Source organism: Maylandia zebra, linkage group LG3 (genome assembly GCF_041146795.1).
Source record: "Maylandia zebra isolate NMK-2024a linkage group LG3, Mzebra_GT3a, whole genome shotgun sequence".
NCBI classification, from domain to species: domain Eukaryota; kingdom Metazoa; phylum Chordata; class Actinopteri; order Cichliformes; family Cichlidae; genus Maylandia; species Maylandia zebra.
The window spans coordinates 3,975,105-4,002,214 of NC_135169.1; the positions used below are offsets into that span (position 1 = coordinate 3,975,105).

A 27,110-nucleotide genomic window follows, 5' to 3' on the forward strand; every position below is an offset into this window, starting at 1 on the left:
TTTTATGAAACCAGTTTGGTCCGGATGAATTAAGAGGGGGGTTATTTTCTCCAGTCTCTTTGAGAGAGCTTTGCAGATTATTTTAAGGTCTACATTTATAAGGGATATTGGACGATAGCTTGAGGGATATACAGGGTCTTTGCCTGGTTTTAGCAGGAGATTAATGTTTGCAGAATTCATATTTGATGGAAGTCTGCCCTTTTCTTTAATTTCCAACAACGTTCTGTAGAAAACTGGTGCTAGAATCGACCAGAATTCTTTGTAGAATTCTGCAGGAAAGCCGTCTGGACCTGGAGCCTTATTATTGTGCATACTTATCAGGGCTTCCTGGAGTTCACCTGGTGTCAGTGGTGAATCCAGTGCCATTGCTTGAGTGTCTAATAATTTTGGAAGAGTTATGTTGTCCAAAAACTGATCAATTTCTTTTTTAGATGGGTTTATTTGTGGTGAATATGTGAGAAAAAAGTATATTCCTTACTGGTGGGGTGAAGGGAGCGCCATGCATGGCAAAGACCAAAGTCGCTCATATACTGTTTGATTATATTTATGGACTGCCAATTACGCGGAGTTCCCGCTGTATTGAGCCTATCCATGTCTTCATTTAGTCCAAGGTTGAGGTCGCCTCCAAGAACAAGTGTGCCATCTAAGTGTTCAGAGAGTGCACTGAAAAAACTGTGAAAGAATGAGGGATCATCAACATTTGGACCATATACACTTGCAATACATAGCTTTTTATCAAGTATAGATAGTTTAATGATTAAGAATCTGCCCTCTGGATCTATAACTGTATCAAGTACTGTGAAATTAATATTTTTATGTATTAAAATTTGTGTTTTTTCCCTTTGTTAATACTGTCCATATGTACATAGCGCTGTAGAATTGTACCCCCCCCCCTCCCCCCAGTATGTTTACACTGAGTAGGAGATGCTCTGTATCTCATTGTACAACTGTATAGTGACAATAAAGGCATTCTATTCGATTCTATTCTCTAGACACGGGCCAAACTTCAGTCTGGAGAACAACTGAGATTATTCATCCACAATACGAGGTTAGTTATTAATACAGTGCAACAACATGGGAATAGAGCAGCTGCGAGAGAATTCAACATAAATGAATCAATGTTATGGAAGTGGAGGAAGCGCAGTTTTTGGCTTTCACTCACACTAAAACATGCATTTTGCTGCACTGTTTACACTTATTTCTTTTCTTTCTGCTCTTTTATATATTTTGTAAAACTGCAACAAATATTTTATATCAGCAGCAATTTTTCTCAAACTGCTGCATCACAGGTTTCATGCTCTGACCTCCATGTGAAATGAGATAAAAGCTCTTTATCAGTAACTTTTACAACTTCTGGCAGGTTAATGTCTGAACTTTGGAGTGAAACACACCCTTAGTTACAGGAAATAACACCACTGTCTGTAACAAAGTGAATCCACCTTAACACCACCTGTGTGTGTGTGACTGCATTACACTCCCACTGCTGGGAACCTGAACAAGAACCAGAACAAAGTCTAAAATAGAAGCTGACAAACAGCTGCACCACCGAGTGACACTTTATTTTATAAACTTCACAACAGGTTTCATGTTGTGACCTGTGGAGGTGAAAAGACACAAAACCTGTTTTACAGCTTTTGAGCTGCAGGCAGGATTGAAACACACCTTAGTTAAAAGTCAAACAGCAACATTTTCTCCTCCCCTCACGTCACTCAAATGTGACAAACCAGGAAACAGGAAGTTCTTCGTCCTCAGTAAAGAGAGACGCACAGACGATCAGACTGAGCTCAGACCAAACTAGCAGCTTCCTCTGAGTGAGTCCAGCTACAGGAGAGAAAAGTGGAAAACTCCAACACTGCTGCTTCAAGCTGCTGACGCTCCACACACTGAATGTGAGTTTGAGCAAAAACACGATTCAAAGCAAGTTTCAGTGAAGGTGGTAGAGGAGGGAGGGGAGCCAGGACTGACTGTACTTCCTGTCTGCTGTTTTCAGCTTCACTCACAGACTCAATGGCTTCCAGATCAGAGGAGGATCTCTGCTGTCCGGTCTGTCAGGAGGTCTTCAGAGATCCTGTTATTCTGTCATGTAGCCACAGCTTCTGTAAAGACTGTCTGAAGAGATGGTGGAGAGAGAGACCAACACACGAGTGTCCAGTTTGTAAGAGAAGATCTTCAAGGGATGATCCACCTTTATGTCTGGCTTTAAGGAACCTGTGTGAGTCGTTCTTACAGGAGAGAGATCAGAGAGCTTCAGAGGCTCTCTGCAGTCTGCACTCTGAGAAACTCAAACTCTTCTGTCTGGACCATCAGCAGCCAGTGTGTGTCGTCTGCAGAGACTCAGAAAAACACACCAATCACAGATTCAGACCCATCGATGAAGCTGCACAACAACACAAGAAGGAACTTCAGGAAACTCTGGAGCCCTTAAAGAAGAAGTTAAAGGTTTGCAAACGAGTTCAAGTGAAGTTTGATCAAACAGCAGAACACATTAAGGTCCAGGCCCGACACACAGAGAGGCAGATTAAGGAGCAGTTTAAGAAGCTTCACCAGTTTCTAGCAGAGGAAGAGGAGGCCAGGCTGGCTGCACTGAGGGAGGAAGAGGAGCAGAAGAGTGGGATGATGAAGGAGAAGATGGAGGCTCTGAGCAGAGAGATAGCAGCTCTTTCAGACACAGTCAGAGCCACAGAGGAGGAGCTGAGAGCTGAAGACGTCTCATTCCTGCACAACTACAAGGCTGCAGTGGAAAGAGTCCAGCGCTGCCCCCTGCTGGATGATCCACAGCTGCCCTCAGGAGCTCTGATAGACCAGGCCAAACACCTGGGCAACCTGACCTTCAACATCTGGAACAACATGAAGGACATGGTCTCCTACACTCCTCTCATTCTGGACCCAAATACTATTCATCCAAACCTCATCCTATCTGAAGATCTGACCAGTGTGAGACTAGGAGGAGAGAAGCAGCAGCTTCCTGACAATCCAGAGAGGTTTGATTATTACGGCTCTGTCCTGGGCTCTGAGGGCTTTAACTCAGGGACTCACAGCTGGGATGTTGAGGTTGGAGACAGTGCAGGGTGGACACTGGGTGTGTTAGCAGAGTCTGTGAAGAGGAAGGGACGCATACAGTCTGGATTATGGAGAATATTGTTACATAAAGGTGAATACTACACACTGTCACCATCAGCTCCCCTCACTGCTCTCTCAGTCCAGAAGAAGCTCCAGAGGATCAGAGTGAATCTGGACTGGAACAGAGGAAAGCTGTCATTCTCTGATCCTGATACTAACACACACATACACACCTTCACACACACTTTCACTCACAGGATGTTTCCATACATATGGACTGTTGATAAACTGAAGGTGTGTCCGTTGAAGGTGTCAGTGTCAGTGCAGCAGATGAGTTGAGGATGATGATGTTTCTAATGTTGTTTCCTGTCAGTGAGTTGAAGCTGTTAAACTGCAGCTGTCCTCCTGCTGCCTCGTTGTTCCAAAGCTCTTTGTTTCTCTTTTAGTTTCACTGTTTCTTTCTGTTTCTGCTGTCCACCTTTTCACATGGAAAATCATTTCACTGTTTCTCACTGAATGACTCCCCAAACTAGATTTGAAATTCTATCAAGTTTCTAATCATTACAAGTGATTCATGTTTCTATTTGATGTGTAAATGGAGATGATTTAGTTTGCTGGGATATGGACTGACATGTGTTGAATGGGAGGAGCAGTTTGTTGTTGTCTTCTTGTCTGTTTATGACAACAATAAATATGTTGTTGAAACAATGATTCATGTTTAACTCCATATATGAAATGTTTCTGATCTTTGAATTCTGTTTGATTAAAGACTTTCTTCATGACACAAATGAGATTTCAGTGTATTAATAGAACTAAATAAGCTCAGAGTTGAAAGGCTGGAGTATTATGTACGTGCTTCACTGTCAGGATCTTCAGGGGGATTCAAAGGGAAACATCAAACTGCTGTAATGAGATAAACTAGTTGGGCTGAACACACTTATCTGTAGTTTGTCTCCATCCAGGATCATCAGAATATAATGAACATGTGTGAAGAGCCACAAAATGCTGCTGCCCTCTCAGCATGATGAGCTCCAGCCTTTGTTAACAGGACAACAGGAAACATGAGACAACTTTCAGAGACAGTAACCAACTGTGGCCACAAGATGGCAGCAGCTGATCTGAGATCCTTTATTGGACAGAAGGACTCTGCTCTGTGACGTCATCAGAGAGACGGCCTTCACTCTGATAGATCTGACGTCATGTCTGCACTGCGATGATGAAAGCTGATAAACACATTGTTATTGATCCATGAAATCACCTCTGTCCTCTCAAGTGTAGCTGTTTACAGAGCTGAAGAAGTCCTTCATCATCAAAACAGACAAACATGTATTTCCTGTATTAAGTGACATCATCCTCACTCTGACCTCTTACATACATTCTGTTCAGTTTCCCTGCTGTAAGAAATAAACTGTGTGAAAATAGAAATGCAGGGAAACATCCATTAATCACAGCTGAGCCGTTTGTTTCTGACTCGCATTCAATGAGGCTTCAGGTGTAAATACCTCAGAAGTGTTTGTGAGTTCAGTAGAAGCAGACCCAGTCGACCATCATGGCCTCCACAGCACTACACAATGCAACAGAAAGGCCTTCATCATCTGCTGAACCACCTCTGAACCACGACGCTCTCCCTGCATCTAAAAGCTGTTAGTCAGGATGAGATGCTGCTGTGATCGCTCACAATTTACCTGTGAGACCTTTGTAAATATTGTCTTTGTTTCTGGAGGAAACACCTTTAGTCTGTTTGTATTTGGAGTGCAGATCTGGGCATCCATCACTTTAACCTGCACACGTTTAGTTATTGAGTGTAGTTGATGTTTGGCAGCATTTTATAAGTGACAGTTCATGAACGGTGAAGGAACAGAGGACGCCTGACCATCCTACCTGTGTCAGTAAGAAGACTTTAATCACAACTTCACAACTTAACACAACTGAAACCTGAATCCAGTGTTGCATAGTTTACTAACAGTGTGTGCTGACACTGAAGTTAGCAGTTTGTTTCCTAAGAGCTGCTGGGACAAACCACAGTGACCGGCTACAGAGTTTAGTTAAGGTGGTTCTAACATGTGACCTGTTGAATTATTTACAGGGATTTATTTTTCATTTAAAGCATCATTTGTGATGTTTTTATGAAGTTTAGTTCTTTTATGTTCTTTGTTTAACGTTTAGATTTTCTTCTCTTGTGTTTTAACTCTTCAGGTTTCCTGTAACAGAGATTTAAACCACCGTTTTCTGATGGTGCTGCACTGTGACAGAGACACTGCCACTTTATTAGGCACACCTTGCTGGCTGCAGGTTATAACCCCTGCTGGAAACATCCCCACAGATTTGGATCCTTGTTGCCATGACAGCACCACACAGCTGCTCCAGATGCTGCAGGATGCTGGTCAGGGCTCTAACAGTGAAACTTTACTGAAAGTAAGAAACCTGAGAGGAAATAAACTTTGACTTTAGTAAGCTGAGCTCTGAAGCTGTGATGGAGCTCAGTCAGTGTGAAGGCGGCTGCTGTGTAACAAACGTTTGTCTGAGGTGCTGCGACTGATTGTGGTCATGTTTATTTAAAGAAGTCGGTGATGAAGCAGGCTGTGCAGTCCGAGCTCTTCATCAGTTAACAGTCCTCCAGAGCTGCTGCAGGGAGCTGACTGTCCTCCAGGTGGCGCTAAGTGAACAAAGTCCAAAGAAATAAACTTTATAGATACATTTGAAACCAGCTACTCTGTGACTTTACACACTCACACAGTAACAGAGCTGATTCCTGATTGGAGCAGCACAGAGTTAGTCTTCTTCTCTGGCTGTGGATTGGTTCATCAGAATTTCCCCTTTTACAGGTTTAAAAAAAATCTCTGTCTTTACATTTTTTGACCTCCTTCTTGTGTCTAAAGGTGAAGCAGCACCAGCCTCCTCTGATCCTCATGTTGTAGCTCTGTGTGTCCAGCAGGGGGCAGAACACCTCCAAACTGTGCCAGCAGCTCTCACTGTGAGCTCAGACGTTTGTGGACACTCAGTTTGTTTGAACATAGTAAATAATCAGAGCTTCTCAGACTGTTTATGGGGACACCACCTGCCCGAGGGTGTACTGTGTCAGAGAGGTGGTGTATGGTGCTGGGTGTAGTCTCTCTGCTGGTTCACAGTTTTTACTGAGGAGCTGTGTTCATGTCAGGAAGGTTTCGTCTGATCACTGTGGTGCAGTTTGGTTTACTCTGTTTCTGAGTGTTTGTAGGATCAGTCTCTGCAGGTCACCTGATACCTGGCAGTGAAGTGTTTATGAATCAGCTCCGTCAGATTGAATCCAACAGAATAACATGTAAAACACTCCAGGGCTTTTACTCTGAAACTTTCTCCAGAGCTGTCTGGAGTTTTCTTACATTAAAATATTCTGGGATTACCAGACTGTCCACATCATGTGTCCTACCAAAACTTTCATCCACAAATATACCCTGACATTAAACCCAAATAGATCTGAGAGCGAGTCATTAGTAAAAAAGAGCAGCAAAAAAGGCATAAATAGCTTAAAATCTAAGTTCTAAAAAAACCTCCAGTTTTTATTAATATTTTATTATTTATCAAATTATTATAAACTAAAAATATTTTTTACGTGATAAACGACTTCAGTGCAACACCTTTATTTTGAAACCAGGAGAAACCAGGAGAGGAAGTTTTATAGACATGACTGCTACCATGTGGCTACCTACCTGTGGAGGAAAGCAGTGAGCCTCTACAAAAGCCAGTGTCATGCAGGCCAAGAACCAAACAGCCTTGATTGAAAATGACTCACCCGTTATTTGATTTGATATACCTTCATTTGATTTGATATACCTTTATTAGTCCCACAAGGGGGAATTTCATTATTGACCCAGACGTCCAAGAAAGGCAACTTCCATCTGAGGAGGCTGGGTGTGACAGATGGCGAGCCAACCACTTTGAGGACGATCCACCCCATAGAAGATACACACCCACACACTCATACATTCCAATTACACTCAGAAGGAACTTTAAAGTTGCCAACTTAACTCTAAATTCTTAAAGGGCCCCAATGAGTACTTTTATTTTGTTTAAGTGTGCACACTATTTTGTTTTATACTTTTGCTGTACAAATTGGACAAATATCTGTTATACCTTGTAACAATACAAGCTGCCATCACCAGTGTGTGAATGTGTGTGCGTATGACTGGTTGTGTAAAGCGCTTTGGGGTCCTTAGGGACTAAAAAAGCGCTATATAAATACAGGCCATTTATCATTTTACAAGAGAGGATACTCAAAAGTTACCATTGTGTCCAGGTCATTATTGCTGCTCAATACTTTAGCTCCAAACGAATTTGGTGTCTTGTGATACTGGCCAGGGCCTGATTACGGGTCCAAGTAGTTATTGTGGTGTAATTCACCTTTATACCTTAAAGTTGGTTACAGTCAGGTCATAAATCCGTCTTTTACGTCACTGACACAAGACAGATGCCAATTATCAGCGCCGGAGAAGACATCGTGAACATTTCCTGGCCATTCAGTGTAGATGTCAGTGAAACTGATGGAAAGACAAAGCTCAAGAAACGTGAACATTTTATTTGTACTGTACAATCTGTAGATTCTGACAGAAATCTGCAACTATCCTTTGAAGCACCGCTCCTCTAAAACAGCAATAAGGATAATTATAAGGCCATTCGTAAATAACAAAGTAAATTTATAACTTAAAACAAAATTGGGAAACGTAAAGTCCGAAACAAGTCTTCATATTAGCCCTTTAAAGCCGGTCGGAGCGGGCACGCTCCGTTTTGCGTAGCTATTTTTAAATCCCGGTAGCTCTGCAACCACGTAAGCTAGCGCAATATTTTTTTTTTGCATATGAAACCAGAGGAGTTGTACTTACATCTTATGCCATCAGCTTGTCCTCGGTCACAGTTTCCTTCCACATATAGCTTTGCAAAAACTGCATAAAAAGCACTTGCAGCAACAAAAACACAATATTCCAGAAACACACTTTGCCGATCCGATCAGCTGTTCATAACACTTCCTACATTGGACTAGACGCCAGCGTGAACTATCGCATATCCGCCATTACCTGCCCGAAACTGGAAGTGACGTCATTTTCACTAAAATGTAGTTTTTTACCATCAGGGCCTCAGGGCCTATACTGGTGTTTTTAAAAGTTATCTTTGACTTCATGACTTTCTGTGTTGTTTCTGGGATGCTTAGGACTCATATTGCACTGCTGGAAATAGTTTGTTTTGATGCATATGCTGCATTTCTGCAAATTTGCATTATAATATTTATTTTCGTTTTTCCTGCAGTATATAAAAATGGTGTATTTCAAAAATAAAACTATGAAGACACTCAAAATAAATTTCCTGTGGTGGGAAACTATTTTGTGCAACTTTTTTGTATTTACAGTTTTGAGGGTTAAGCCTCTTAAATTTCTCTATTAGAAATATATGTTAAAAAAACAAAAACGATTTTCAATTGTTTTGTAGTTTATTGCACTTTTTTGCAATTTATGTAATTACTGTGCACTTAATGCATACATTGTCACTGGTGGAGTTGGCTGGTGAGCGACACCCAGCCTCTGGGGAGGCCCTAGAGGGAGCAATTGTCTCAGAGATGTCCAGCTTAAGAGAACCAGCAAACGTTTGTATGAAGCGTGTTCCCTGCTTGTAATGCAGCGGTGAGGATGAAGACTGAATGAATGAGTGAGTAGGCTGCTGAGCTAGTGGCGACTAAACTGAGGGCAGAAGAAACAGTCTTTGAAGCAGCGGCCATAGAAAAACCACTATCATTTTAAGTGGAAACACAGAAAATGATAGTGAGATAGTGAAAAATGAATAAATCGTCCTTGTTTCTGGCAACGCAGAAACAGTGTCCCTCTCACTCACCACTGCCGGTGGCTTACATGTCCCGACATCCGGCTGTGGGGTGCTACGCCGACGGCGGGAACGTCGCTTTCTTTTCGGAGACGGCTCCGACGGGCCGGATAATCCCTCATCCGGCTGTTCAGACGGCACGTACTCCGTGGAAACGAGCGGTAGCGGCGGGGGGGTGAAGGATGAAGTTTTGTACCAGCGGGTGCAGTGAGTCCAATAGCCAGGGATAATCGGAAATAAGCTGTTGTAGCCTGGCTTCCAGAATGTAGAGAAACGTTTCTCCCTCATGCTCTAACCACAGGTTGATTAATTTTGAAGCTGAGTCCGTTATGAAATTCCGAAGCTCCGTGGGTGGGGTGACTGCCGCTGGATCCATATCTGGCTGGTCCGTACTGTCACGGCGAGTGAGAAGAGCCATGTGGAAGAAATGAAGGAGGGTCCAAATGCAGGCAGTCGTGAAGGTGTGAAGGTGGTTTATTGAATAAACGGCAAAGGGAAAGTGGCAAACGAAGACAAACTATAGTGGAAAACAACTGAACTACAGCGCAGAAACCAGAACATGAAGGACGGCGAGCAGAGGCAGACGATGGTAGACAGCAGGGAACACATGGATGAAACATGGTGGATACACAGATGGAGCAGCAACTACAATGACAGAGGACACGACTTAAATACACACAGAGAAACACAGGGGAATTACACACAGGTGGTGGACACAGCTGGGAATAATCAACAAGACGAGACAGAGGTAAAACTGAACACACTCGCATGAGATGCAGACCTTCACAATAAAACAGGAAACGAGAACACTACACCAAGACGCACACCTGACACTGAGAGACAGACAGACAGAGAATGACACATGGAACCTGAACTAAACTAAACGTGAGATACAACCGAGAACAAATCCTTAAACATGAATAAACAGAAACATAGAATTCTAATCATCATCATTATAATAATAATACTCATAGCGCCCAAAACCAAACCAATCATTCAAAAATAAACTAAAAATCGAAACTGACCCAGAACCGTGACAGACATATTATTAAAATTTGGGCTATAATGGTTGTATTGATGTATAGCAACTTGAAATGCTCCCAAAAATGGCTCCACAGCATGTAAAAATATAATATAAGCTCTGGCGGACTTGGTTCTATGCTAGGTCTTAAAGGGTTAAGGGCCATCAGTCAAACAATACTGTTTGGTCTGGGTCTAAGCATGTTGTGTGTGATGACTTCTTTTGCTTTGAGGGCCGTTAACAGTTCACACTAGAGTGCGTTTTGGTGTCACATTTTATTCGTAGTGTGAACAACCGGACAAAAAAAATCGGATTCGATCAAAGAAACGGAATTAAGCATTATGACCTGCAGTGGGACCGTAGCCTTAGACACCTTTATCCAAAACTCACTGGGTGTAGTCAATCAGTCATTAAACTCAGGTAACCCCTGAAGACTACTGCATTGCAAGGTGACAAGTAAATTGGTCAACTGCTTGTCCAGTGAGAGCAGCAAACTCCAGGAAAGACCAATGAATGAATCAATGAGCACAGGAGACCAGTTCAATTATAGCAGAGAGAGGAACCACCAGTAATCAACCTGCAATGGTTAATTACTGCACTGGTGTTAGGTACTAACTTGCATGTTAGTACCTAACACCAGTGCAACAGAACGAGGAAGAGATAATATACAGGGTGACACTGTGAGCTGATCGGCCACAGTAGCAAAATAGCAACAGTAACACTGATGCTGTCTATGTGGGCGTGTGTATGTATTGATTTAACTCTCATATAGATCTTGATGAAGACTGACATCTATGACACTGACTTTAAATCTCATCCAAAAGCCAGAGGGGCCTCTGCCACTGCTGTGCCAGCAACATCCTGCAAAACGTGTGTTTTAGTAAAAAAAGACAGATATAAGGATCAAGATGAAGATGAAGATGGGGCTGGTGTGGGTGGTTTAGATGGCTGACTGATGCAGTTAAAATAGAAGATAACATCAAACTGTTATGGTCTGGAGTCTAGTGACTCCGTGGTTATGTTTGTGTTTATTAATATTCACAATTTTAACTTGTTTCCTGGTTATTTGTTAATTATTTCCAGTGTTTAGGTGTTCTCTCTGCCTCCTGTGTTTCTTGTGTTGTGTCTAGTGTCCCTGGTTTGATGTTTGTCCTTATTTTACTTTGATAGTCCTGTGCCCTGCATCAGTGTATTGTTTTGCTTCTTCCTGCTCGTGTCTGATTTGTGTCAGCTTTGTCTCCTACCCATTTCCTCATTTTCCCTTTGTGCATATTTGTTATGTGTGTTTACCTCTGTTCTTCATCTCCATCTGTGTTTCCTTCATGTTTCATGTCTCATTACTTTGTAGTGTTGTGTAAAGCCAATAATAAAGGCTAGCTTTTTTTTTAACATACACCTTCACACCATTTTGTGTGTGCTTGGGTCCTCATTCTCATCATGAGGTCATCTGAGAAAAATGGCATATATCACAACTGATCAGAAAATTTCATGCCTGTATTAGAAACATGTTGGCCCTATTTAGCAGGGAAGACAAGCAGGAAATAAGTCAGAGTGCCTGTTAGTGGTGTGATCACTGTGTGTTTCCTGATGTGCAGCAATACTGTTAAACCAGATGGGCATAACTACTCAAGCAGCTTTACTTGCTCACTGAAAACTGCAGAAACAGAGGTGAGTCTTGCTGGTTGATCATCCTTAAATTGTTTGAACTTCTACATATTTCATGCTTAGCTTAAAAGATCACTTTTAGTGACTACTGACACCCGGAATAGAAATACTCTACACAGCTGCATCAGCATTACAAATGGCCTCTGCCAATGTGCAAAATCTAAGATCTAATAAACTAATATTTGGTATTTCGTGAGGAAATCACAGATGAGAAAAAGCGACTGGTTTCACTTTCCTCTTGTTGGCATGCTTTCTGATGATCAAAAATATTTGGATACAACTTTTGTTTACACTTCTGGGTGAAACACAAATGAAATGCCAGTATGAAACTTTGTCCAACATATGTGACTACTTAACACCTCCTTGCTCCGATTCCGTATGTGAAATTATCATCTGTATAGACACGCTTTATATATCATCACACAGACTGTGCAGCAATCCCATGTTACAAGCTCTTGTTAAGAAGAACATGTTGTAGACCTGGACATATGCAGACAAGATTATAACCAGTTATATGTTGTTATACATGATACCTTGTAATGCTCAGAGTAAAGAATTGTCTTGGTCCATGTTGAAATGATTGTTACGATTAGACTCGTGAGAGGAAGTGATTCATTTTTGCTTCCATAAATATAAACTGTACATGAAAGATGACACCACTAATGATTTCTATACTTGCATGTTAAGCTCTCAACTTTGCTTTTAATGCTGCAAGACTGTAGGGTGCATCATATAGAAACCAACTTGAGACAACTGTTGTGAACTGAATTTAGTCAAACTGTCAGCAAACTCCCCCAGAAAGCTCCATGTATTAAAATTACTGTCTTAAAAAGAGATGCAGTAGAGTTCAAAAGAATATTTAAAATTAGTTTAACTTTCTCTCAGTGAATCGCTACCTTATCGTGTTGGAGGGGTTTGTATTTCCCAGGGATCCCAGGGGCTATGTTGTCTGGGGGCTTCTGCCCCCTGGTAGGGTCTCCCATGGCAAATTGGTCCTGGGTGAGGGACCAGACAAAGAGCGATTCAGAAGACCCTTATGAAGAGAACATCGAGGGAACAGTTTACCCTGCCCGGGATAGGGTTACCGGGGCCCTGCCCTAGAGCCAGACCCGGGGAGGGTGCCCGAGGGCGAGCGTCTGATGGCCGGGCCTTAGGACAGCCCGAAGAGGAGACATGGGCCCATCCTCCCGCGTGGGTAACGACAGCGAGACCTGGAGGGGCGTGATTGAACGGCCTCCCTCATCTGAACCCGAGCGGTGTTTTGTTATTGGACTTCTTTGCAAATCACAGTTTGGCCATAACGAACACCTTGTTCGAACATAAGAGTGTCCATAAGTGGCACGTGGCACCAGGACTCTCCTAGGCCGCAGGTCAATGATCGATTTTGTAATCGTATCACCAGACCTGCGACCATATGTTCTGGACACTCGGGTAAAGAGAGGGGCTGAGCTGTCAACTGATCACCACCTGGCGGTGAGTTGGATCAGGTGGCGTGGGAGGACGCTGGACGGACCCGGTGCACCTAAACACGTAGTGAGGGTGTGCTGGGAACGTCTAGCAGAGGCCCCAATCCGCGAGATCTTCAACGCACACCTCCGGCAGAGCTTCAACAGCATTCCGAGGGAGACGGGGGACATTGATTCCGAATGGACCATGTCCATTGCCGAAGCTGCTGCATTGAGCTCCGGCCGCAAGGTGGTTGGTGCCTGCCGTGGTGGTAATCCCCGAACCAAATGGTGGACACCAGAGGTGAAGGGAGCCACCAGGCTGAAGGAGTCCGATTGGGCTTGGTTAGCCTGTGGGACTCCGGAGGCAGCCGACAGGTATTAAGAGGCCAAGCGGAATGCGGCTCGGGCAGTGGCTGAAGCAAAAACTCGGATGTGGGAGGAGTTCGGAGAGGCCATGGAAAACGACTTTCGGACTGCCTCGAAGAGATTCTGGCAAATCATCAGGCGTCTCAGGAGGGGATAGCCGTGCTCTACCTGCACTGTGTATAGTGCTGGCGGAGCGCTGCTGATGTCGACTGAGAAAATTGTCAGGCGGTGGAAGGAATACTTCGAGGACCTCCTTAATCCCACTGACACGTCTTCCGAGGAGGAAGCAGAGTCTGGGGATGAGGGGAAAGACCCGCCAATTTCCAGGGCGAGGTCACTGAGGCAGTTAAACAACTCCTTGGTGGCAGAGCCCCTAGTGTTGATGAGGTCTGCTCCGAGTTCCTGAAGGCCCTGGACGTTGTAGGGTTGTCCTGGTTGACACGCCTCTACAATGTTGCGTGGAGATCAGGGGCAGTACCCCTGGAATGGCAGACCGGGGTGGTGGTCCCCATCTTTAAGAAGGGAGACCGGAGGGTGTGTTCCAACTACAGGGGGATCACACTCCTCAGCCTCCCTGGGAAAGTCTATGCCAGGGTGCTGGAAAGGAGAGTTCGTCCGCTAGTCGAACCTTGGATACAGGAGGAACAATGCGGTTTTCATCCTGGTCGCGGAACACTGGACCAGCTCTTTATCCTCTCGAGGATACTTGAGGGTGCATGGGAGTTTGCCCAACCAGTCTACATGTGTTTTGTGGACTTGGAGAAGGCATCTGACCGTGTCCTTCGAGGTGTCCTGTGGGAGGTGTTGCGGGAGAATGTGGTGTCTGGCCCATTGCTATGGGCCATTCGATCCCTATGCAACCGTTGCAAGAGCTTGGTTTGCATAAGTCGGACTCGTTCCCAGTGGGTGATGGGCTCCGCCAGGGCTGCCCTTTGTTACCGGTTCTGTTTATAATTTTTATGGACAGGATTTCTAGGTGCAGCCATGTGGCGGAGGGCTTTCACTTAGGTGGCCTCAGAATCTCATCTCTGCTTTTTGCGGATAATGTGATTCTGTTGGCTTCATCGGGTGAGGGCCTCCAGCTCGCACTGGAACGCTTTGCAGCTGAGTGTGAAGCAGCGGGAATGAGGTCAGAAACTCCAAATCTGAGGCCATGGTTCTTAGCCAGAAAAGGGTGGAGTGCCCACTCCGGGTCGGGGATGAGTTCCTGCCCCAAGTGGAGGAGTTCAAGTATCTCGGGGTCTTGTTCGCGAGTGATGGGAGAAGGGAGCCGGAGATTGACAGACGGGTTGGTGCTGCGGCTGCAGTGATGCGAACGCTGCACTCATCCGTCATGGTGAAGAGGGAGCTGAGTGTAAAAGCGAAGCCCTCAATTTACCGGTCGATCTACATCCCTACCCTCACCTATGGCCACGAGCTGTGGGTAGTAACCGAAAGAACAAGCGGCAGAAATGAGCTTCCTCCGAAGGATGGCCGGCCTCTCCCTTAGAGATAGGGTGAGAAGTTCTCAGAGTAGAGCAGCTGCTCCTCTACATCGAAAGGAGCCAGCCGAGGTGGTTCGGGCATCTGACAAGGATGCCTCCTGGGCGCCTCCTGGGTGAGGTGTTCCGGGCATGTCCCACTGGGAGGAGGCCCTGGAGCAGACCCAGGACACGCTGGAGAGATTATATCTCTTGGCTGGCCTGGGAAAGCCTTGGTGTTCCCCCGGATAAGCTGGAGGAGGTGGCTGGGGAGAGGGAGATCTGGGCTTCTCTGCTTAGGGTGCTCCCCCCGCGACCCGGCCGGATAAAGTGGATAAAGATGGGTGGATGGATAGTTTGACTTTGTTTTTTTTAACAATAAAATTAGACTATGATGGTAAAGCCATTCAAAGAGAGAATAAAGTGGATTTGTTTTTCAGCTGAAGAAGCATGGCTGACTCAACAAATGGGACTTCATCTTTCAACCAGACCTGTGATCCAGTTGTCCCATCACTCAACACTTTCTTTGTACTGGTCTACAGTTTGGTGTTTCTGGTAAGTTTCCAATCTTCAGTGCTGTGTTAGAAATTGCTTTAAGTTTCTCAAAGGACTGTATGTACCAAGGTTCTCATCTCCTCACCCTCTCTCTGTCTCTTCAGGTAGGTTTACTCCTCAATGGCTTCATCTTAAAGTTTTACATTGGTCAAGCTCAGCAGCAGGAGTCAAACAGTTTGATGGTCTACCTGAAGAACCTGACAGCTGCTGACTTCCTGCTCTGCCTCTCTCTGCCACTGCGCATCGCCCACTATGATAGAAAGTCATTCATCATTCAAAAGGTCTACTGCAGCTTTGGAGCTTCTGCCTTCTACATGAACATGTATGCCAGCATCATATTCATGTGTTATATCGCTGCCAACAGGTGAGGAACCTTTACATATTTCCCACTACAGTTCATGACAGTGTTAATGGCTAAAACCCCTGCATTGCTGATCAAGGTGTAGACATATCATTTTATATTTCCCACTCGGTCCTCAGCTTCCCCCACTCTCTCCGACAGAGTTTTTATGTCCTCCTTTATCTTATCAAGTTTGCCGCCCAGTTCCTGCTGTAGCGTGTTGTCTTCTCTCAGCCTTTCGTTATCTTGTTTCATTTCTGATTTCGATGACTCGATAGCTTTTATTAGCTCTCCAGCTGAGTCGCTAATTATACTGTTGGGGCTCATGCAAGCTTGTCCTGTTGCATTGTTAGTATTAGTTTTTGCGGCTTTGTCCTGTCCCCTTGGCATTTTGGCCTCCGTTTGCCTTATTCCTCACCAACTACGTTCGCCTTACTCAGTTGAGTTGTCTGTTAACGAGTTTTCAGTGTTTTCTATTCCTGATTGTAAGGAGCAGCCACCAAACACGTCCACTCACTGCACCATGACACCTAAAAACAGTGTAGACATATCATTTTAACTTGATAATGACCTTTGCGAATGTGGTACCACTGTGACTGCTTCGTGAAGTTATCTACTGTCTCCTTTGTCTTCTCTCTTCAGGTATCTGAAAATCGTCCATCCTTCAGGAACTCATGTCCTGCAGTCAGTGCGAACTGCGCACATCATCTCCATGGTCACTTGGGTTTGTCTCCTAGCTCCATCAGTTACTTATAGCATCCTCTTTTTCATCACCCAGAAACCCCTGACTTTTACCCCAAGCCAATGTTGGCCCCTCTTCAGTGCATCAATCAGCCTATTCTTCAAAATCCTCCACACCATCTGTGCCATCATCTTCCTCTTGGTCTTCATATCCCTGGTCTTCTTCTACCACGGCATCTCCCGCAGGGTGTTGCAGGCACAGCAGAGGCAGCTGGCCTCCTCCAATGCTGAGAAGCTGGTGAAGTCTCGCAGGAACATGTTGGTGCTGGTCAGCATCTTCTGTGTTTGTTTTGTGCCCTATAATCTGGTTTGTCTTCCTGTCACTTTTCTGTGGACCAGTTGCTCTGCGGGTCCAGTATTGTTCTACTTGGAGGAGGTGGCCACCATGGTGTCAGTTTTCAACATCTGTCTGGACCCTCTTGTTTACTTTTTCCTCTGTAAGTCTTTTTGGGATCAGATGAGCCAGAGGATTGTATCAGTGGGGACCAACATCTAAGAAGCAACCAAGAATAGCAAGAGCAGGAGCAAGAGTGCAAGTGGACATTGTTATAGCAACAAGTTAAATCAATGAGCTTTAAGGAAAAGTTTGACATTTTAGTTCAGTGAAACCAGTGTCATGGATCCCAAGTCCTCATGAACCACAGGAGTTTGTACTGAGCTCAGAGATCAATAGAAGGCTGATCTCAGCACAAACCCACTCCCACACAAACAACATCAGTGTTCATGTGTCAGCTTTTTTCTATTCAGTCTTTTGGGTGTTCTCATATCCTGCTGATGTAACACAAAATCAAAAATCATTTTTTGTCCTCATGGGACAGTTAATATCTGTATAAAACTCTTTAACTTCACTTTATCAGTTACATAGACAGGGCAACAGTAGCACATTACAGTATCTATTTATATGTTTGTATGATGTGCACGTATAACCACAGCAGCTACTTCCTGCTCCTGCTACAGCAAGATTTCTCATCACAGAGCTAATAATAAAGTGTATATAGTGTTACAAAGTGTGTGTCTGTTTGGTACCTTGTGTTTTAATATCTGTTGTTATTTATGAACAGGAAAGATGATCATAGAGCTGCAGGAACCTGGTGACACTTACTAACATTTAGTTTTTTTAAATGATGCTTCAGGGGGCATCTGTGCTGTATTATCTCAGCCAGGGTTTTATTCACATAAATAAACAAAGCAAAACAAAATTAAACCTCATCTGAAAAATATCAGCTAAAATAAATACAGTGGCTGAAGCAGCCCAACACAGAAATGACCAGAAATCACACTGCATGTATCTAATAACATGAGCTGGTGTATTTTAGTGTTGACATGTACTGACTTTTTCTGTGGATCATATTTAGGCTACTTTGTGGTATCACTCCACTAAATTCTCACGCTCTTTATCATCATACGATCTGTAACGACATTTAGTGTGAGCTCAGGAAGTGGTTTGAAAATCTAAGACCTCGGAGCGTCATGAAGGAGGCCAGAGTTCTCATTCTTCCTGTGGTTTGCAGCTTTTTTCTGATTGGCTGTTGTTTAAGTGAAGAGCTTTTCGAAATGCTGATTAATATTATTTTTAGATTTGGTCTGTAATATCTTTGGCCTTACACTTTAACACAAAACCAGACATATGCATTTGTTACCTTTTGAAAAAATAGTATGTGAGTGTGTGACCGATGCTTATGAAAATCCACATACCCACCCATTCATTGATTTGTTCCTCCAACATTAAACACGTGTTAGGTAAACTGACACAGATGGATTACGTGGCAGAAACACACACGGACACAAAATAGTTTGTGATGCCAATTTATATATACGATTAGGGAATATTTACAAGGGAAGGGCTATATACAGTGATAAATAAAAATGTGCCAGGAGATTCACACCGAGGATATGAGGCGGAGCCGAGGTATGCAGGTAGACAGGTGACGCACCGGAGCTACCTGACAACAAGGAACAAAACAGAGTTTATGGCGTACCGTTGATAGCCGAACGTTAAACACAAGTGGACAGAGAGAGTTGGAGAGCTTACTTGACACACAAACCACAGCAGCTGCAGTAACTGCAGCCTGATGGAACATAGCACTCCGTCACGGATCCACAATAGCCAACACAAAATCCTAGGTAGGCGGGCAGGCAATGGAACAGGCACTTGTGACAGCGACAATACTCCGACACCAGACGTCCGTGACTCCACTCCCTAAAAGCGCTCACTGATGACGTCCGATGCGTCGCAGGTGTGTTGAAATGCCATCAAGCCCCGCCTCGCCTACCTATAACAAAAGGGAAAACAAAACCCAAACAACAACAATAAACCTACCCACCACCTCCTAACAACACGTCCATTAACCAGATGTGAGCTGAGGAGTCATAGGATGAGTTCTGAAGATAAATGGATCATCTCAGCTAAACTGGCAAAGTGGTTGTCTTGGTGTACTTCCTGCAACCGTCTGAGATCTCCGCTCATCTTCCCTCCTTATAAGATAAGATAAGATAAGCTAAGATAAAACTTTATTAATCCCTCGGGTGGGTTCCTCTGGGAAATTCGGTTTCCAAAAGCACAGCACCGACAGAAGTTACAGAGTTACAGAATATTATATATATTAAACACACACATATATAAATACAGAAACAAATATAAATAAAATATACGAAGGGGATAAATAGAATAAATAGGAATAAAAATAAAAATACAAGTGAATTGCACATTTCAAGTATTGAGGTCTATTGCACCATTGACTATTAACAAAAGTATTGCACAGTGAAGTGAAGAGGCACTACAGCTTAGTTGTTCCCCCCTCCTATGTCCTCCTGTCTCCCCTCCCTCTCCCCTCCAGAGAGGAGTTAAACAGTTTGATGGCGTGTGGGACAAAGGAGTTTTTAAGTCTGTTAGTTCTTGTCTTGGAGAGAAGCAACCTGTCAGTGAACAGACTCTTCTGGTTGTTAATGGCCGTGTGCAGAGGATGCCCAGCATTGTTCATAATGTCCAGCTGTTTTTTTAGTGTCCTTTTCTCTGTCACTGACACCAGAGTGTCCAGCTTCATGCCGACCACAGAGCCAGCCTTCCTGATCAGTTTCTCCAGCCTGGATGAGTCCTTCTTTGTTTCTTATTTACGAAACAGTCTGCACCACCTATAGAAACATAGAGAAAACCTGGACTGGAACACTGGTCTGACTCGAGTCAACACTCTACTGAGTAAAAGAGAAAAGAAGAAGAGAAATGGCTTGATGTTTTGTGTTAGGAGAACGTGGTTAGATGAGTTTAAGTGAAGAATTGGACAATAAATAGAATGAATAAATAAAGAAGTAAAATAAATAAATAAAAAAGAATCAAGTCATATATGTCAGTAGCTGCCTGGTTAAGATAAGATGACCTTTATTAGTCCCACAGGTGGGAAATTTGTTTTGTTACAGCAAAAGTGCAAAGTTATGTAGCAGAAATTAGAAAACACTGGAATGCAATAAAATACAATAGAATAAAATAAAATACTATATACAATACAATAAAATAGAAATACAAATACTATATACAACTGAGTAAGAAAATACAAAAATACAACTTCGTCAGAAGAAGAATTGCACATATAGCAGTCTTATTGCACGTGTGAGGGTTTGATCAGCTGCGAAAGTCTTTGTTGTGGAGTCTGACAGCAGTGGGGAGTAAAGACCTGCAAAATCTCTCCGTCCCACACCGTGGCTGCCACAGTCTCCCACTGAAGGAGCTGCTCAGTGCTGTCACAGTCTGCTGCATGGGGTGGGAGATGTTGTCCAACAGGGATGACATCTTAGCCACCGTTCTCCTGTCACTCACCACCTCCACTGGGTCCAGAGGGCATCCGAGAACAGAGCTGGCCCTTCTGATCAGCCTGTTCAGTCTCTTCCTGTCCCCAGCAGAGATGCTGCCGCCCCAGCAGACCATAGAAGATGGCTGAGGCCACCACAGAGTCATAGAAGGTCTTCAGGAGTGGGCCCTCTACTCCGAACGACCTGAGTCTCCGCAGCAGGTACAGCCTGCTCTGCCCTTTCCTGTAGAGGGCGTCTGAGTTATGAGTCCAGTCCATTCACTGTTTTCTTTATTTCTTCCCCATCAAAATACTTGGATATGACTTAATGTAAAATACAAATGTTTCCTTGATTTTCAGTGTGAGGCATGAAGATCTGAACCAGTGTGAAACTTGGTGCATTATATGTGACAGCTTAACACCTTGCTCACATTCAGATATCATCACATTTGGCACACTTCCATGTTACAATCTCTTTGTAAAACAACATGAGGAAGTGAATCATTGGTCTTTGACTAACAGTAGACTCTATCGAGCCAGATACTTTGAAAGACGGATCTCAATGAAAAGGATTAATTTTTCAGCTTCAGGAACATGGTTGACCCAAAAAACATGACTTCGCCTTTGAACGAGACCTGTGATCCTGTCGGCACATCGGTCAACCCTTTCTTTATGCTGGTCTACAGCCTGTTGTTTCTGGTAAGTTTCAAATCTTCAGATTGTGGACTGTTATTAATTTGACAAAAGATCTTTGTGCATGTGCTAAATTCCTGTTCTCCATGATCCGTGTCTGTTCAGGTAGGTTTACTCCTCAATGGCTTGATCCTGAAGTTTTACTTTTGTGGAGCTCAGCAGCAGGCATCAAGCAGCTTGATGGTCTACATGAAGAACCTGACAGCTGCTGACTTCCTGCTCTGCCTCTCTCTGCCACTGCGCATCAGCCACTATGGTAGCACATCAGTCATCGTTTGGCAGCTCTACTGCAGCTTTGGAGCTTCTGCCCTCTTCCTCAACATGTACGCCAGCATCTTATTCATGTGTTATGTAGCTGCCAACAGGTGAGGAGCCTTTACTGCTAATGATTACAAAAAGTGTTAATGACCACAAACGCTGTGTCCCTGACTAAATTATCAATGTGTATGCACTGTTGCACCCAATGTGACCCTGTGTCCTGTATTGAGATTCACTGCCCGTTAAACTCTCTCTTGCATCACTTCCTCCAAGGAACAGACACATGTTGTATTTGGACAGGATTTAATGCAAAAAAGACACAAAATACAGAAATGTCACATAAACTCAAGCTTAGATTTGAATTCTTTCTATTGACATATAAAACACATCATACATTTCAAATCACTTTAATAATATCATATACCCTGTCTGATAATTGAACACAGGTAAGAAACTTACTCATATTGCCACTCAAAGGGATTTAATACAGTGGACGGCTTTAGATTGGAAGGAACAACCATGTCGAGCTTCACTCATGAGCAACTTCCTGTCACACTTCTAATAACTAACAGTTCCTGAAAGCAGCAACTCAGTGGTATTAGTTTCAGTATGGTAATCTCAGGCACTCTGTTGCAGCACCCCCGTGAGGATGAAGGTTGGCTGAGAAAACAGACAGTGAGTGTGATGGAGTTCAACAGAAAACAAGCATTTATTCAGGCCATTTTTTAAATACTGTTTGTTTTTGTTTTTTTTAATGTTTTCTTTTCTTTTTTTTTTTTTTTGTCTGTGTTATTTGCCAAGATTACTTTAATGATCCTAATATCACTGTAAAAGCACAGAGTTGATACTGTCAGGAACAGTTGGAATTTTTTCAATCGTGCCAATGGTTGAAAGTTGTGGTAATTTGACCTAAAATGAGAGATTTGGCTCCACTGTGACTGATTAGTTGAAGTTGGATGCTTTGTCTTCTCTATTCAGGTATCTGAAGATCGTCCGACCTTCAGGAACTCATGTCCTGCAGTCAGTACGAACTGCCAACATTGTCTCGGTGGTCACCTGGATTTGTCTCCTTGCTCCATCAGTTACTTACGGCATCATGTTTTTAATCACCCAGAAACCTCTGACCTCTATCCCCAACCACTGTGGGCTCCTGTTTAGTCCATCAGTTAGTCTGATGCTTAAAATCATGCACACCTTCTCTGCTATCATCTTCCTGTTGGTGTCCATATCCATGGTCTTCTTCTACTACAGCACCTCCCGCAGGGTGTTGCAGGCACAGCAGAGGCAGCTGGCCTCCTCTGGCTCTGAGAAGCTGGTGAAGTCTCGCAGGAACATGTTGGTGCTGGTCAGCATCTTCTGTGTTTGTTTTGTGCCCCATCACCTGTTTCGAGTTCTATTTGTTTTTCTTTTGAACAGCTGCTCTGTGGATCCAGTGTTGTACTACCTGAAGGAGGCAGCCACCATGGTGTCAGTTTTCAACGTCTGTCTGGACCCTCTGGTTTACTTTTTCCTCTGTAAGACTTTTTGGGCCCAGGTGAGAAAGGCGTCCAGGAGGACCAACATCCAACAAGCAAACACAGAGAGTCAGAGCACTGAGGAGAAACTGAGCATCATTAAGAGCAGCAAGTCAAACCAGTGAGCTGTAAGGAAAAAAAATCAAGTCGTCACAAAGGCAGGACTAGATGTTATTCAGTTTTTCTTTTTGTTTTAAGGATCACAAAAAGAAAAACTGTAGCACAGGAGTTTCTGCTGAGCTGCAGTAAAAGGCTGAATCAGCCAAATTCCACCTATTAGTACAACATGTGATTTAACATGAATAAACTGAACCAGTCTATGATAAACATCATACAAACAATGCATGGTGTCAACACAGTACCCCATAAAAGCCAAAGCTGGCCACCTTGAGTTTCCCTCTACCAGGTGTCTGCTTCTGTAAAAAAATATTTTTGTACACACTATAGTTTAACACATTTTGCTGATATAAAGACTTGGCAATAAGTAAGGAATAAAGTAGAAATGTGACAATTAAATATTTTCTGAGTTTTTACTTTTTACCCCTCAGTCACCTCAAACACACCAGCATTCATCTACAGGCAGTCCGATCATTGTTTATCTCATAATACCAGGTGAAACATTCACAGCTATTTATGAATGAATCTATAAATGTGTTTTACGTGTGAAATGAAAATAATAAACCTAACAAAGGATTATGTACGTTAAATCTGCGCACTTTCAGATCGTGAATCAGTTTGGAAAACACTGTGTGATGGCCACAACATGAAGCGATTTTATTGTTGAATTATCAGTGATACTTTCACGTGTTTTTGTTGAGAAATGTTAACGATGTCATTAAAAGAAAGCATTAAATTAGGGAGAAAAACCCGTTCGCGGAGAGGGTCCCCGGTTCTCCAGTTAGATTGTGCTTCACGACGTCATGTTTCGCCGTGACGGGGTTATTATTGGAGTAAATGGATGGCTGGAGCCTCTGCTCGAAGCGTCTCTGATCGCCGCGAGCGGGTTCATATTGGAATGAATTGACAACCCACAGCGTCACATAAAAACGTGGAAGGGTACCTTAGGCGTCAGCATGAGAAGTTAAGGGACGTGACAAATCGTCATTATTTTACGCGTCGGGAGTGAGAACGGGTTGGCTGATCCTCATTCCCGCTGCTTCACACTCGGCTGCGAACCGTTCCACTGCGAGCTGGAGGCCCTCACCCGATGAAGCCAACAGAACCACATCATCCGCAAAAATCAGAGATGAGATTCTGAGGCCACCAAAGTGAAAGCCCTCCGCCACTTGGCTGCGCCTAGAAATCTTGTCCATAAAAATTATGAACAGAACCAGAGAAAAAGAGCAGCTAGTCGAACCTCGGATATAAAAATTTCTGAATCTAAATATTGTACTTTGGTAGAATTAAAAAATAAGTGTTATGTTCCGAAATCCTCCATTATGTCTAAGATTTGGAAATACAGCAAAATCAAAATCAGGGCTAAAATGAAGAAATCTATCCTAAAATCATACAGAATGTCTCATCACTCACAGAACTTTAATACTGTACTTATTTGTGACCTGAGGTAAAGGGTGTTTTGACTGGCCCTTACTGAGGTTAGCAGTGTGTTTTACCCAAAATATGTGAGTCAGGTGCACTGATGATTACTGATGAATAAATTAAATCTTTTAGTTATGTGAGAAATCTGATAGTTTTGCTTCAAAGTCTAAATAGATTCTGCAAAAGTAATTAAAATTAAGAGTAATGTTGTGACATGTGCAGCTGGAATGGAGGAAAACCTATTTTATAGCTTTTGAGCTGCTGGCAGGATGAAAGTCTAACTCTGGAATGAAGCACACCTAGGCTACAGGTAAAGCAACATTTTTCTCCTCCCCTCACATCACTTACATGCAACAAAACCAGGAAACAAGATGTTTTTCTTCTTCAGTAAAGAGAGACGCACAGACGATCAGACTGAGCTCCGACCAAACTAGCAGCTTCCTCTGAGTGAGTCCAGCTACAGGAGAGAAAAGTGGAAAACTCCAACACTGCTGCTTCAAGCTGCTGACGCTCCACACACTGAATGTGAGTTTGAGCAAAAACACGACTCAAAGGAAGTTTCAGTGAAGGTGGTAGAGGAGGGAGGGGAGCCAGGACTGACTGTACTTCCTGTCTGCTGTTTTCAGCTTCACTCACAGACTCAATGGCTTCCAGATCAGAGGAGGATCTCTGCTGTCCGGTCTGTCAGGAGGTCTTCAGAGATCCTGTTCTTCTGTCATGTAGCCACAGCTTCTGTAAAGACTGTCTGAAGAGATGGTGGAGAGAGAGACCAACACACGAGTGTCCAGTTTGTAAGAAAAAATCAGTTTATGATCCACCTTTAAACCGAGCTTTAAAGAACCTGTGTGAGTCGTTCCTACAGGAGAGAGATCAGAGAGCTTCAGAGGCTCTCTGCAGTCTGCACTCTGAGAAACTCAAACTCTTCTGTCTGGACCATCAGCAGCCAGTGTGTGTCGTCTGCAGAGACTCAGAAAAACACACCAATCACAGATTCAGACCCATCGATGAAGCTGCACAACAACACAAGAAGGAACTTCAGGAAACTCTGGAGCCCTTAAAGAAGAAGTTAAAGGTTTGTGAAGAAGGTCAAGTGAAGTTTGATCAAACAGCAGAACACATTAAGGTCCAGGCCCGACACACAGAGAGGCAGATTAAGGAGCAGTTTAAGAAGCTTCACCAGTTTCTAGCAGAGGAAGAGGAGGCCAGGCTGGCTGCACTGAGGGAGGAAGAGGAGCAGAAGAGTGGGATGATGAAGGAGAAGATGGAGGCTCTGAGCAGAGAGATAGCAGCTCTTTCAGACACAGTCAGAGCCACAGAGGAGGAGCTGAGAGCTGAAGACGTCTCATTCCTGCACAACTACAAGGCTGCAGTGGAAAGAGTCCAGCGCTGCCCCCTGCTGGATGATCCACAGCTGCCCTCAGGAGCTCTGATAGACCAGGCCAAACACCTGGGCAACCTGACCTTCAACATCTGGAACAACATGAAGGACATGGTCTCCTACACTCCTCTCATTCTGGACCCAAACACTGCTCATCCAGAACTCATCCTGTCTGAAGATCTGACCAGTGTGAGACCAGGAGGAGAGAGGCAGCAGCTTCCTGATAATCCAGAGAGGTTTGATTATTACGGCTCTGTCCTGGGCTCTGAGGGCTTTAACTCAGGGACTCACAGCTGGGATGTTGATGTTGGAGACAGTACAGGGTGGGAACTGGGTGTGTTAGCAGATTCTGTGAAGAGGAAGGGAGGCTTATGGTTTGGATTATGGAGAATAGGGTGCAGTTTAGGTTTTTGCTACACATTCTCACCATCAGCTCCTGGCGATCCTCTCTCAGTACTGAAGAAGTTCCAGAGGATCAGAGTGAATCTGGACTGGAACAGAGGAAAGCTGTCGTTCTCTGATCCTGATACTAACACACACTTACACACCTTCACACACACTTTCACTCACAGGATGTTTCCATATATTAACGCTGTTGATGGTGGTAAAGTGAAGGTGTGTCCGTTGAAGGTGTCAGTGTCAGTGCAGCAGATGAGTTGAGGATGATGATGTTTCTAATGTTGTTTCCTGTCAGTGAGTTGAAGCTGTTAAACTGCAGCTGTCCTCCTGCTGCCTCGTTGTTCCAAAGCTCTTTGTTTCTCTTTTAGTTTCACTGTTTCTTTCTGTTTCTGCTGTCCACCTTTTCACATGGAAAATCATTTCACTGTTTCTCACTGAATGACTCCCCAAACTAGATTTGAAATTCTATCAAGTTTCTAATCATTACAAGTGATTCATGTTTCTATTTGATGTGTAAATGGAGATGATTTAGTTTGCTGGGATATGGACTGACATGTGTTGAATGGGAGGAGCAGTTTGTTGTTGTCTTCTTGTCTGTTTATGACAACAATAAATATGTTGTTGAAACAATGATTCATGTTTAACTCCATATATGAAATGTTTCTGATCTTTGAATTCTGTTTGATTAAAGACTTTCTTCATGACACAAATGAGATTTCAGTGTATTAATAGAACTAAATAAGCTCAGAGTTGAAAGGCTGGAGTATTATGTACGTGCTTCACTGTCAGGATCTTCAGGGGGATTCAAAGGGAAACATCAAACTGCTGTAATGAGATAAACTAGTTGGGCTGAACACACTTATCTGTAGTTTGTCTCCATCCAGGATCATCAGAATATAATGAACATGTGTGAAGAGCCACAAAATGCTGCTGCCCTCTCAGCATGATGAGCTCCAGCCTTTGTTAGCAGGACAACAGGAAACATGAGACAACTTTCAGAGACAGTAACCAACTGTGGCCACAAGATGGCAGCAGCTGATCTGA

The 27,110-nt window shown here is 43.6% G+C and overlaps 4 protein-coding genes across 4 annotated transcripts; all 4 read left to right on the forward strand.

Annotated features, from left to right (window-relative positions):
• Window positions 1-1,434: 1,434 nt before the first annotated feature.
• On the forward strand, window positions 1,435-3,848 carry LOC106676760 (nuclear factor 7, ovary). Its single transcript, XM_076878771.1, has 2 exons — window positions 1,435-1,889; window positions 1,991-3,848. The coding sequence occupies exon 2, from the start codon at window positions 2,008-2,010 to the stop codon at window positions 3,397-3,399; it is 1,392 nt and encodes a 463-aa protein (XP_076734886.1). The 5' UTR covers window positions 1,435-1,889; window positions 1,991-2,007; the 3' UTR covers window positions 3,400-3,848.
• Window positions 3,849-15,317: 11,469 nt separating this feature from the next.
• Window positions 15,318-16,999, forward strand: LOC143414208 (P2Y purinoceptor 14-like). Its single transcript, XM_076878076.1, has 5 exons — window positions 15,318-15,422; window positions 15,527-15,786; window positions 16,405-16,486; window positions 16,541-16,761; window positions 16,843-16,999. The coding sequence occupies exons 1-5, from the start codon at window positions 15,318-15,320 to the stop codon at window positions 16,997-16,999; spliced, it is 825 nt and encodes a 274-aa protein (XP_076734191.1).
• A 3,898-nt stretch (window positions 17,000-20,897) lies between these two features.
• On the forward strand, window positions 20,898-22,875 carry LOC143414209 (P2Y purinoceptor 14-like). Its single transcript, XM_076878078.1, has 4 exons — window positions 20,898-20,984; window positions 21,084-21,343; window positions 22,215-22,571; window positions 22,653-22,875. Exons 1-4 carry the CDS (start codon window positions 20,898-20,900, stop codon window positions 22,873-22,875), a joined length of 927 nt encoding a protein of 308 aa, XP_076734193.1.
• A 1,846-nt stretch (window positions 22,876-24,721) lies between these two features.
• Window positions 24,722-26,776, forward strand: LOC112431374 (nuclear factor 7, brain-like). The gene is made up of 2 exons (XM_076878777.1): window positions 24,722-24,814; window positions 24,916-26,776. The coding sequence occupies exon 2, from the start codon at window positions 24,933-24,935 to the stop codon at window positions 26,325-26,327; it is 1,395 nt and encodes a 464-aa protein (XP_076734892.1). The 5' UTR covers window positions 24,722-24,814; window positions 24,916-24,932; the 3' UTR covers window positions 26,328-26,776.
• Window positions 26,777-27,110: the final 334 nt, after the last annotated feature.